At 40.6% G+C, this 11,958-nt stretch overlaps 1 protein-coding gene across 1 annotated transcript; it reads left to right on the top strand.

The window, feature by feature from the left end:
• Positions 1–526: 526 nt before the first annotated feature.
• Positions 527–11,835, top strand: tmf1 (TATA element modulatory factor 1). Its single transcript, XM_084348174.1, has 17 exons — positions 527–1,141; positions 1,234–2,657; positions 3,727–3,830; positions 4,236–4,362; positions 4,507–4,612; positions 5,229–5,371; positions 6,531–6,697; positions 7,192–7,348; positions 8,131–8,223; positions 8,323–8,479; positions 8,597–8,789; positions 9,743–9,812; positions 9,893–9,985; positions 10,126–10,248; positions 10,343–10,501; positions 10,738–10,863; positions 10,968–11,835. The coding sequence occupies exons 1-17, from the start codon at positions 1,006–1,008 to the stop codon at positions 11,106–11,108; spliced, it is 3,519 nt and encodes a 1,172-aa protein (XP_084204300.1). The 5' UTR covers positions 527–1,005; the 3' UTR covers positions 11,109–11,835.
• Positions 11,836–11,958: the final 123 nt, after the last annotated feature.

Here is an 11,958-nt window from a genome sequence, read left to right as displayed (position 1 = left end):
TCATTATGGACAGTCTCAGAACAAAAGATCAAAATAAATACAGCAGAACCAAAGATATTGCCTTTTTTATTCCACACATGCTTCCTTTTCAAAACCTGGCACCTACATTAGCCAAAATGCAACATGGCACTGAGTGACATCACTGGAGGCAATATCAGATATAATATTATTGTTATATATTTTATTTTTTTATTTATTAAATAACATACTGCTTCCTCTGAAGCCACAAAAGGCTTCATACTACTTTTTTGACAAGTTTTCCCCGAGACCTATAAAAACACTTTAATGTGTAAAATTGGTGGAGTTACCCTTTAATGAAATGAAGGTATCAGTGTGCCCAAACATCATGTGGCTAATGGTATATAATTATTGCAATTCCATATAAATCCATACTCTTATAATCAGGACGTTAAATACTTAAAGGATTAAAAGTGCAGGTTTGTGTATTTTGGAGGTCCTCCCTCTGCTGACTGGACTGGCAGCACAGCAACCCAGTCAGACCGGATCATGACGTCATGGTGCTACGTGGAAAGGAAGTAGCGAGCGGGCTAATGCTAGTCGGGCTGCAAGTTGAGAGCGACCAAAACAAACGATGACGGCCGAGCAAAGGAGCCTCAAACAGCTTGGATTAACCATGGGAACGCGTTTGCTTTGATGGTTGTAGAGTTGTAGATACAGTATTAGATATGCCTGTATGTCTACATGACTGACTCAGCCGAAATTATGTGATTTTTCTAGTGCTAGCCAGGTTGAGCTGTAACTGTATCTGGATGCTGTATGTGTACACTAACGTTATGCTTTGCTAACTAGCTAAGCGGTCGCTAGCCGTCCAGAAAGCTCTCATGGACAGAAGGATATTTGACATTGCGGGGTGTTGTTTCGTTGATAACTAAACATGCATGGACGGTCAAAGTAACTGAGCTTTGTGTGGTAACGCCGAATTCCCTTTAACATCCGCGTAACAGTCTATGAACTTGATGATAGCTAGCTAGCATAATAGTCAAAATGAGTTGGTTCAACGCATCTCACCTGTCCAGCTTCGCTAAACAAGCTTTAACATCAGCTCAGAAGTCAATCGACCGAGTTCTGGACATCAAAGATGAGGACCAATGGAGTGACACAGTTGTAATGCCCTATGATGGTGAGTAATGTCACGTACTGAACAGTTAGCTAATGTTGTCATGTGCAAACATCGGATAGCTGCTACAGTTTGTTCTATTCCTTCTCTCCCAGATGTCACCTTACCTGGAAAGCTGTCATTAAGTGGAGGTTGGGGTTTGACACAGTGGGAAGCACCACCTGAAGAAAAGACCACCACTCCTCCTCCTTCCTCTGAGGCCATTACTACTCCTGTCACCCGCACAGTTGTGGATGAATCAGAAAACTTTTTCAGTGCCTTTCTGTCACCTGGAGACGTACAAGGTGTCACCAAATCCCAGGTAGTGTCTGTGCCCCCTGCTAAGTCTCAAAGGCGGCCTCAGGAGAAGGAAAATATAAACAATGAGGACGTGGTCCTAAATGAAGTGGAGACTCTGAAGTCAGCACCTGCTGATACAAGTCATGAGAGTCAGACGGTTGCTGAGAGCCAGCCAGCTGAGCTGGAGTCCTCACCGGCAGCACCTTATGCAGACACTATCCTCCTGGAGCCAGTTTCTCCTGTCGATTCTCCTTCCAGTGATCTTCCTAGTAACTCTGACAGCAAAATAAGCATTGTAAAACCAGATGTTGGTTCCACAGATGCTGTGGACTCAAAAACAGAGGAGTCACAGACTCCATCTGAGAACCAGGCTGAGCAGGATACTACAGATTCCTCTGAACGTTCTGCCGTCACTTCTGAACCCAAGAGCTCCACCCCTTCTGATCCTTCACCCTCCCCATCCTCTAAGGAAGCACTCACAGAGCATAAAGACTCAAAGGTAGAGGACCGTCAAAGTGATACCCCCTCTCCTCCAGTCAGCGCTTTCTCCTCAGGAACCTCCACTACCAGTGACATTGAAGTGCTGGACCATGAGTCTGTTTTAAGTGAGAGCTCAGCTAGCTCCAGACAAGAAACAGGTGAGGGCAAGGCTGGCCTTCACCTGATGCAGGGCTCCTTCCAGCTCCTCACAGCCTCCACCTGTGGAGATTTCCCACGTCTGGAGGACTATTCTAAACTCACAGAGAGCTGCGGCTCCTCCTCGGACGCATTTGAGCGCATAGATTCATTCAGTGTGCAGTCACTGGACAGCCGGAGTGTCAGCGAGGTTAACTCAGATGATGAGATCCCCGGCAGTCGGACGCTTGCATCTGTCACTGCAGGCCCTGCTCCTTTAACAGTGTCATCAGTGTGTCAGAAGCAGGAAGATGGAGTGGTGGGGAAGGTTGGAGAAGAGGAGGAGGAGGAAGAGGAGGAGGAGGAGGAGGAGGAGGAGGAGGAGGAGGAAGAGGGCTTTACTGAAACAATGAGGGAGCAGTCGATGGATGAGATGGAGGAGAGTGGACGGAGTGCAACGCCTGTTAATAGCGAGCAGCCTGAAGAGTTGTCAGAGCAGGAACAGGGTTCTGAGGCTAACATCACACTGTGTGATCCCACCTCCACAGCTGAAGAACGCATCACTCCACCAATCACAGAAGAGATGAAAGGTTTCTCAACAGTTCAGATTTTGGAGCTTCAAAAGGTAGCAATTATATTTCTGTTAGGGCTCCATGGTATTGTAAAAACATCACATTGAGATTATTTTGACAGATATTGCGATATGATTCACAGTTACTGGGAATGATCATTTTTGCATCACAATTGTAATTTTTAGTGAAAAAACTTACTAAACTTGTTTTCTTACATCTGGAGAACAAGATTTGTAGGCAAGGGCATCTCTGCAGCACAATATATAATTTACCTTTACAGAAGATATTGTAGCTTCTGTGATTTGGATATTGCACTTTGCCCATATTGCGATTTCGATAATATTTAGATTAACTGTGCAGTCCTTATTGCTATGGAGCTGGTAGTATCAATTGCAAAGATTTGTTTTATGTACATATTGAGTTTGGTGTTCAACTTTAAAACACCCTCCCTCCAGTATTTACTGAACGTCTTTGCCAGAACACTTTGCTAAACAAATATGAGGGATACTTGTTGTGAATTAGTTGTGAATGTAGTGCCATGCAAAAGTCTTACACTCCTCTGAAAAGTAGATAAAAGCTGCATATCTGAGCAAGTAAGTAATTGAAAAATAACTTTTATAGCTCTGCAGAAATCACAAAGTAACATTTGTACATTTAAAAAGGAAAAACAAATACGTTTAAATAAACTTAGTACTTTGCATAGCCTTCCTTGGTAGGCAAAATTGAACTAGATAGCTTTGTGAGACTGTCACGTCATATTTTCATATTGTCATGTAAATCCTTCCAAGGTTGTAGTCCAGAGAAACCATTTGTGTTCTTCTTGTCTAATAGCTTTAGTCCCAGCTCTGCTATGCTTTTGAAGACCATTGGACACTAGTGTATTTTAAAATATCTGCCAATATTTGGTAAGAAGTTTCATTCAAAAATGAATGAAATGAAGAGTTTGGTCAAATATCAGTATTTCCCCCATGACTCCCAGAATTTGTTATACTAATGTTATATGAGGGAGGAAACCAGTATCTGTAAACACTCCCACACTGTTTTCCGTATGAGTAACTTTCTTATTTTTAGGCTTTTTGCAACAGGTCTTATTAACACTTAAATGTTGTGGGCTCCTTGTAGGTCATTGATGAGCTGTCAGGCCGCCTTGAGAAGAGAGAGTCTCAGCTGCTAACAGTCAGCAAAGACAAGGCCAGGCTGGAGGAGGAGTGTGACAATCTCAAAGAGTGAGTATATGGTGCACACACACCTTTCTCACAGTCGCACTGTCAATAATCTTGATAAGAAACTTGTGTTGACCAAGAGACTGATTGTCTCTTGTTGTTTTCCTGATCAGACAAGGCAACATTGTACTACTGTAACATGATGTTTATGAAACTAGTAAATGCCACGAATTTGTGGACATCTGTGTTTGTTTAAACTAGTCTTTTTTTTCTCCTTTTTTTTTTTAAGCCCAGCCTTTTAAATACCTGTGTGTATTTGTGTAATTTTCTAACTCCAATATAGGAATACTGATTGGCTGGACTCTGATTGGTGAATGCTTAAAATAATGTACTTGAGCTGTCTTGGCCTTGAGGCTGTATAGATTTTGACAATGAGCTCTCACAGTAATGAGTCTGTTCATCCTCCAGTGAAGTGGTAAGCCTGAAGGAGGAGAGCTCCACTGTTCAGTCCCTAAAGGATGAGTTCACCCAGCGCATAGCAGATGCAGAGAGGAAGGCTCAGCTTGCCTGCAAAGAAAGAGACATAGCTAAGAAGGTAACTCGCATGTTTATGATCTGAGTCTCTACTTATACCGTTAGGCATATATTTATATTACAACTAACCATTTATCTGCTTTGATAGTAAAATGTGACATGTCCAAAGTGTGTGCGTCAAAGACAACATTTTTCTTTGCCACAGGAAATAAAGGGCTTGCGAGAAGAGCTTTCTACTAGACTTAACTCCAGTGATACATTGGAGATCATCAGAGAGAAGGAAGAGCAGATCCGAGGCCTGCTAGAAGAAGGTAAGACTAGTTGAGGTAGCAGACAATTGTTCTCCACCTCTAACAACCCACATAAGTCACCTCTAAAAAGGCTGTGCGATCAAGAACGTGTTTAACATGGAGCCAGTTGTTAGACTAGGTCTCAAGTAGAACTACAGCTGCTTTTACATTGTGCAACTTTGCAAAAAGTAGCACATGAGATGTTCAGTGAAGAGTTAGCATGAGTTTGGGTGGTTGCTCCTAAAAAATCATTATAAGACAGGTCATTTACCAACAGGATGTATACATGTCATGACAACTAAGAAAATCCGCGTATTTGCAAACTGATTGAAATTGAGAAAAAAACACAAAATGTAAGCTGGAGATCCTTTAAAATATTGAAAAGTAATGTTTTGACTAATGCAATTAATGGATGAAAAAGTGTCACCACCATATTTTTCAACGTGATAGCAAAGGATTTATTAGGGCTCAAGAAATCATCCATTCATCAGTCTCGATGGAGTAGAGTGTGCATATTTCAAACAGCCCGTGACTTTGTACAATGTTACCGAAGTATTGCTCAGATGTACTGGGTATTGTCTCAGCATCTGTTTGTATCTTTAAGTTGTCTGAGTAGGTTTATTCCTACCACTTATAGGTGAAAAGCTGTCTAAGCAGCAGCTGCAACACAGCAACATCATCAAGAAACTGCGTGTGAAGGAGAAGGAGAGCGACACCAAGATCACCAAGCTACAGAAGAAAGTCAAGGAGCAGGACGAGGAGCTCAGGCAGTTGCAGCAGGTCAGATTGTACTACATACATCATTCAAAATGTCAATTTAACAACAGTAAATTTTTACCCTGCTATTTTTAATGGACTGCCTTATGAGAGGTTCTTCGATCTGGAGAATCTAGGTAGTAGGAACTATTCTCTAAGTTTAAGTTTTCAACCTAGTTTGATATTTTTAGTGTTGTTGGACTTAAGTTTTGTGTTTAATTTTAAATTCAGTTTGTTAATGTTCTTAGAATGATAAGCAATTTGTAGTGGAGACTTAAACATTGGTTTGAGGGGTTAGATCTTAAGTTAACAGCTCATTCTTTCTTCCAAGCAATTTAGGGCTGACTCAAGTCAGCATATTTAAACTGAAATTAGATTGTTTGAGTCGGCAACATTTGAGTTCTCAAGTCTCTACTCAGGAGGGTAAAATTAGAGGACGTGAGGCTGACCAGTCAGGGTTTGGTTTTGTTAGGAGGTGCAATAAAATGACTTTGAAGTCAGTTTATTGGTCCGTTGTTTGACATGGTTTCGGCTTTTCATTGGAAAAGGCAGGATGTAATGTCACCAGATGGGACTTCATTTAAAATTTTGACGTAATCCAAAAACTGTTCTTCACACCGTGTAAAGTTGCCACCTTCTGAAATGAATCAACCATTTTAACCATACTCATGACAAATAAGTATATGAAAACAAGCGTTTGCAATTTGACACACAAATACAGACCTAAGACGAATATTATTGCTGCTAGTGCTAGATTTCTAAAGGATTATGGTAGATTTACAGGTTTAAAGTGAAGCTGGGTGGAGTAGGATAAGTCATTTCAAAGTCCATAGTTTATAATACCAATGTATTAAAGTTAAAAGTTGGTCACAAAAACAAACAGTGTCTTAATAACACCTCTTAAACAAACATGATGAAACACCTTGTTCTCTTTCTGTGTCATACTGTATATTGTCAGGGAAGCTATATAATACAGGGCCTTTAAATGTTTTGTATGCGTGCCGTTGTTATTGTTTTACCGCAAGTCATGACTGTTATCTCCTTATCTTCAATCCTAAATCTATTGAAACATGATCCTTCCCCTTCCTTTGTTACTTTTCATGATTATAGTGTTATAATGAACTGAAACCACTATGTAAAGTAAACTCATGGCAACAGTTCTGTCCATGTTTCATGTGTTTAGGTTCTAGATGGGAAGGAGGAGGTGGAGAAACAGCACAGGGAGAACATCAAGAAGCTGAACGCTGTGGTGGAACGGCAGGAGAAGGAGCTGAGCAGGCTGCAGACTGACTCTGAGGAGCTGCAGGAGAAGAACAGGAGCCTGCAGGCTGCTCTAGACAACTCTTACAAGTAAACACTGACACACCCTGCTAACGAATTCTCCCGACCAGTGCACTTACTTAAAATGTCACAATCTCACAAGCCAGACTTTGTTTTGTATTGTACTTAACTTTCATTTCATCATATTAATTAATGGTTAAGGAAGCATATGGCGCAGACCAAGTGTTTAAGAAGTTGCATATTTATTGTGTAATACACCAGCTAATTGGATTTGAAGTGATGCAATCAAAGTGAGGTAATTTGAGGGTGTTCACATCTACATTGGGTAAACAGCGATTTTATACATAGTCCACCAGTTTTAAGGGACAAAAAGCACAAACGAACATAATAAAATACTTAAAAAAACAAATATGTAAATACCTGTCGTCATTGTTTCATTTTAGATCCATTGTGCTGAAGTACAAATCCAAACAACAACAAATACATCACTGTTTTTACAAATAGGAGCAGCACTGTAATAGGGTCATGATGTTGATGCTCTGCTTCTACATATCTGTTTTCAGGGAGCTGGGAGAACTTCACAAGGTGAACGCCAGCAGAGCCAGTGAGGCTGAAGAAGCAGCTCTTAGCAGGGACACACAGGCCAAGGAACAGCTGAGCCTGGCTCTTGAAAAGGCCCAGGAGGAGGCCAGGCTTCAACAGGAGGCCTTGGCTGATCAGGTAACACAGGCTCAGACATGCACCATGGAACAATTTGTTTGCTATGCTTGTAAGTGAAGCGCTGAAATTCCATCGGTCCTACCGGGTTTAAGCACCTGCTTATATTCACATCACGATCCATGGGATACGACCAGGAATAGCCGTGTAGTGAATGTTTACAGCATATTCTTAAAAGTTTTGTTGGAAATGCAACATGAGCCAGATAGAGTCAGTTAGTGACTCTTTTAGACACTTATTTAATTTTACACACACAGCCAATTTCAGTCAGCCAATTTCTGATTCATTGCTCCACCCTTAATTTTCTACACTAGACATTAATTTAATAACTGCCAGGTTTAACATATATCTTGTATGATATGTTTCAGCAGGCATCTCTAACAGTGAGACACGATATGTGTTGGTTTGTAATTGTTTACAGAGCCCTTGGTGGTAACATGCATACCACCATACATCTTCCATATTACATTGCTCCCACCGCTCAAGTGACTGGCTAATGCTTGAAGTCCTGTGTGCAAACGACTTACAGTTTTGTACTGCACACATGTAAACCATTTTACAATATGCATTAAAAGTTAACACAATTGTACGTAAACGTGAACTCAAAGTGTTGATTACAGACTACTCCGCTCTTGAATGTAAATGCTTAAACTTTGTTTAAATCTGTGTATTCTCTGTTTTAAGTGTAGTCTTGAAAATGAGTGTGTGCCCTCAATGATTCTTTGAGATGTAAGTAAAGGTTGAATGAATTAATTCAATTGAACCCTTTCTAATGTTGTGTACAGGTGGCTGACCTGAGACTGGCTCTACAGAGGGCTGAGCAACAGCAAGCGAGGAAAGAAGATTATTTGAGGGAGGAGATTAGTGAGCTGCAGCAGGTAACATAATATGCTGGTTTGAGTAGAGGCAGAAATAATCTTGGGATTGGGGATGAGATTTATTTAATGCATGCCATTTTTTCTTGACATCTTCCACAGAGGCTTCAGGAGGCAGAGACAAGGAACCAGGAACTCAGTCAGAGTGTTACCTCGGCAACACGTCCCTTACTGCGACAGATTGAGAACCTACAGGCTTCGTTGGGTGGACAGACGGCATCCTGGGAAAAACTGGAGAAGAACATCTCTGATAGGCTAGGTAAGAGGCAGGAGTTTAACTGGATGTTTAAAACAATCACATAAACACATAAACTCTGAATTGGGCAAAGTGATCATAAAAATCTTTACATCTGTTCTCCTTTTAATCTTTCATCAGCGGACGCTCAGACACAGCTGGCGGTTGCTGTGGAGAAGGAACGGTCAGCGACAGAAGAACTGCTCTCTATCAGGTCCCAGCTGACCTCTCTGGAGTCCCAGAATTCCCTGGTCCGCCAGGAGAAAGCTCGACTGGTGGCACAGCTGGAGGCTGAGAAGAACAAGAAAGAGAAACTGGAGGATGAGAGCAACAGGTAACAAATTACAACTTTATATCAGTCTATCCAGCTGTCATCATCACCACCTTCACTGTCTGTTCTCAATTATATATTCTTTGTGACTAACTCGTGTGGGGTGAGTTAGTTTAATTTGGACTATGACATGACTTTTAATTTCTTTGGCAAATAAAAGTCATGTCATGCTACTAAATTGTACTTTAACCACTAGACCATTCACAAAGTGTGTTGCAGTACAGAAGGGATGAACATCAATAATTACTCTATAGCAAACAGATATGCATTTTTCCCAAATAGCATTTTATTTGTTTTGTCTACAGTTGTTTATATTTTTTAGTGTTTCGAGAAGCCTTACTTTAAAACATTAGTAGACAACTTTGTTAATTTTATGCTACATTCAATTTCCTCCTTCTGCCTAGATTTTCACCCTAAATATCTAACTTTATATACATATACGTGTGTGTGAGTGAAAATTAGTGGCATAGTTTTTCTGGGTAAGATAAAACAGGAGAGTTTGTAACCACATCCTCCCTTGTAATGCTAATGCTTCCTGGAGAGGGTGTCAACAAATGCATTTGCGGTATTGAAGCAGAGGCCAGGGGAGTCCCCCTAACCCCCAACAAAAGCAGTCATGCATGTGCACATGGCCTTTTGTGGGATGGTTTGATCTTTTGTGAGAAGGCTCAGTGCTGTCAACGGGCCAGTGGCGCAATGGATAACGCGTCTGACTACGGATCAGAAGATTCTAGGTTCGACTCCTGGCTGGCTCGGAATGTTTTTAGGTCAAGCTGAAAGGTGTAAATAATGTATAATGTATAATGTATGGTGTACTGTGCCTACGTTTTGAAACACAAGAGAAGAAAATACATCTCAGTAATACAATAACAAGCCTCTTGACTCTCTGATTTCACTCATCTTGAGTGTTTGATACTGTTCATTGTAAAGACTTAATGCCTGTTCTCTCAATGTAGGGAGCACGTTGAGCTGGAAAATCTGCGAGGAGAACACAACCGGATGCTAGAGGATGCAAAGAAAGAAAAGGTACAATAATGCTCTTTCCTACTGTTTTTATCTCCTACGAAACAGCTTCCTCATGTGCATCCATTTGCTTTTATCTCCAGCTGCTGCTGACCAATCAATTAGAGATGGAGAAGATGAAGGTGGAGCAGGAGAAGAAGAAGTGCTACTTAGCACAAGAGGCACTCAAGGAGAAGGTTTGGGAGGATTTAGAGATTATTAACACCAAGTTTTATATATTTAGTCTGTTTGGTCAAATCAAAATGTCTTAATTCAAACAGTTCAGATGTTTTAAATGTGTGTGTTCCCTAATCGTTGTGAAATCTTTTCCTCACAGGAGCGGAAGGCCATGACCTACTCTGTAGGCGATCCCCCAGCCTCCTCCACACCCTCCCTGTCTCGCTCCAGCTCCATCAGTGGGGCAGATAATGCTGGTCTGCACACTTCTATTCTTTCCCAGGTACACACTCAGGAAAATATTTAAATCTAAAGATGAAATTAGCTGGTTCATGCATGGATATGTGTTGCTTGACTTGAGTTTTTTTTGTCCACAGGATGACTCTTTAGACCATTCACTCAGCACCATGACCATGTCTGTGTCGATGAGCGGGACCAACCTGTACGAGGCCGCCAGGCTGTCTGGAGGCTCCAACATCATAGAGAATCTCCAGTCTCAGCTCAAACTCAGAGAAGGAGAGATAGCACAGCTGCAGGTAGGAATTCAGGACAAACCCACATAAAACTACTTTCTTATATATGTTAGCCCTACTTGTGTACAGACAGAAGGCTGGTCAAATCTACAATCTTATGTCAAATAAATTATATGATAATTAATGAAAAAAACAGCATGCCTCCAAAGCCAAATCAACATTTTCTCAGAAAAAATGAATCATCTCCTGCTCCGAGAGGCAGCTATGTACAAATTCTTTTGTTCCTCTTGCTGTTGCAGCTCGAGATCTCCAGCCTCGAGAGGAGTCGTTCAGTGATGGCAGAAGAGCTGGTCCGACTCACCAATCAAAACGATGATATGGAGGAGAAGGTGAAGGAGATCCCCAAGTTGAAAGTTCAACTCAAGGTAAGGGCTATTTAAGGAAGTAGAGGATGTTCATTGAAAAGGTTATTTCTGAAAGTTCCTATGTTTGCAGAGGTTCCTCTAATTGGTGTGTCTGTGCATTTCAGGATCTGGAGCAGAGGCACAACACCATCCTGCAGATGTATGGAGAAAAGGCTGAAGAGGCCGAGGAGCTGAGACTGGATCTCGAAGATGTGAAGAACATGTACAAAACCCAGATAGATGAACTGCTGCAGAACCAGAAATAAACAGTTTTTTATTACACTGTGTTACTTCTAGGACATTCACAAACCAATCATGTGATCATCTTGGGCACACATGCATTCACAAGGAAATATAGGGCAAAGAATCCGAGCTTAATCACTGTGTCAAAAGAAAATTCATTTATCTTTATCTGTTATGTTATTTTAAATGATTTTTACATAATATATTTAAGTGGGGGAGTTGGGGTTATGCTTAACAAACGTTTAATTATTATTGAAGCAGTATGAAGGATAGCCACGGTCGTGATTTGGGTGTCCACTTGAAATCTTTGGGATTTAGTACCAACTTTAGACATTACTTCTCATGACTAAACCTTTCACATAGTATTGTATAGACAGTATAACTGTAGGAGATGGTGAAGGTTATTTGCACTATACAAATTCACCCTTGTTTATTTCTTAATGCGTTACAGAATTTAAGAAATATATAAAAATATTGTACAGAAAAATGTATGTATTGTTCTTAACTCTTTACAAATCACAGACCTGTGAGTAGTTTGTGATTAAAGTCCTATGATCGGATTTTAAACCATATACATATGTACATTAATAAACATTTATTTGGGTGGTGAAAATTATGGTCATTCTTAATTTAACTTCTGTGGAATCAGAGGATCAGGATCAGGAGTTTCATTGCATTCACACAAAATACTACATTATCTTATCAATGCACAAAACTCTTCAAATAAATCTCATTTTCTGAACAATTTCATATTGTTGTCCAATCTATGTTTTTATGAAAGAGTAGATCTGATTGGTATAATTTTATTAATATTGACAAACATTTTATATGTGAAACATACACTACATAGCCTGCGCAGGAACAGGTGTTTTC

This window comes from Pagrus pagrus (assembly GCF_965226575.1).
Source record: "Pagrus pagrus genome assembly, chromosome: 3".
NCBI lineage: Eukaryota > Metazoa > Chordata > Actinopteri > Spariformes > Sparidae > Pagrus > Pagrus pagrus.
This window is presented reverse-complemented; position numbering and strand designations above follow the sequence as displayed.

What these genes read in the sequence shown, in the direction of transcription:
- tmf1 (XM_084348174.1), top strand. Translation starts at nt 1,006, where the DNA reads ATGAGTTGGTTCAACGCATCTCACCTGTCCAGCTTCGCTAAACAAGCT. An exon ending in CCGAGGCCTGCTAGAAGAAG is followed by an intron (nt 4,613 to 5,228) that starts GTAAGACTAGTT and finishes TACCACTTATAG; the next exon opens with GTGAAAAGCTGTCTAAGCAG. An exon ending in AGGAGGCCTTGGCTGATCAG is followed by an intron (nt 7,349 to 8,130) that starts GTAACACAGGCT and finishes TGTTGTGTACAG; the next exon opens with GTGGCTGACCTGAGACTGGC.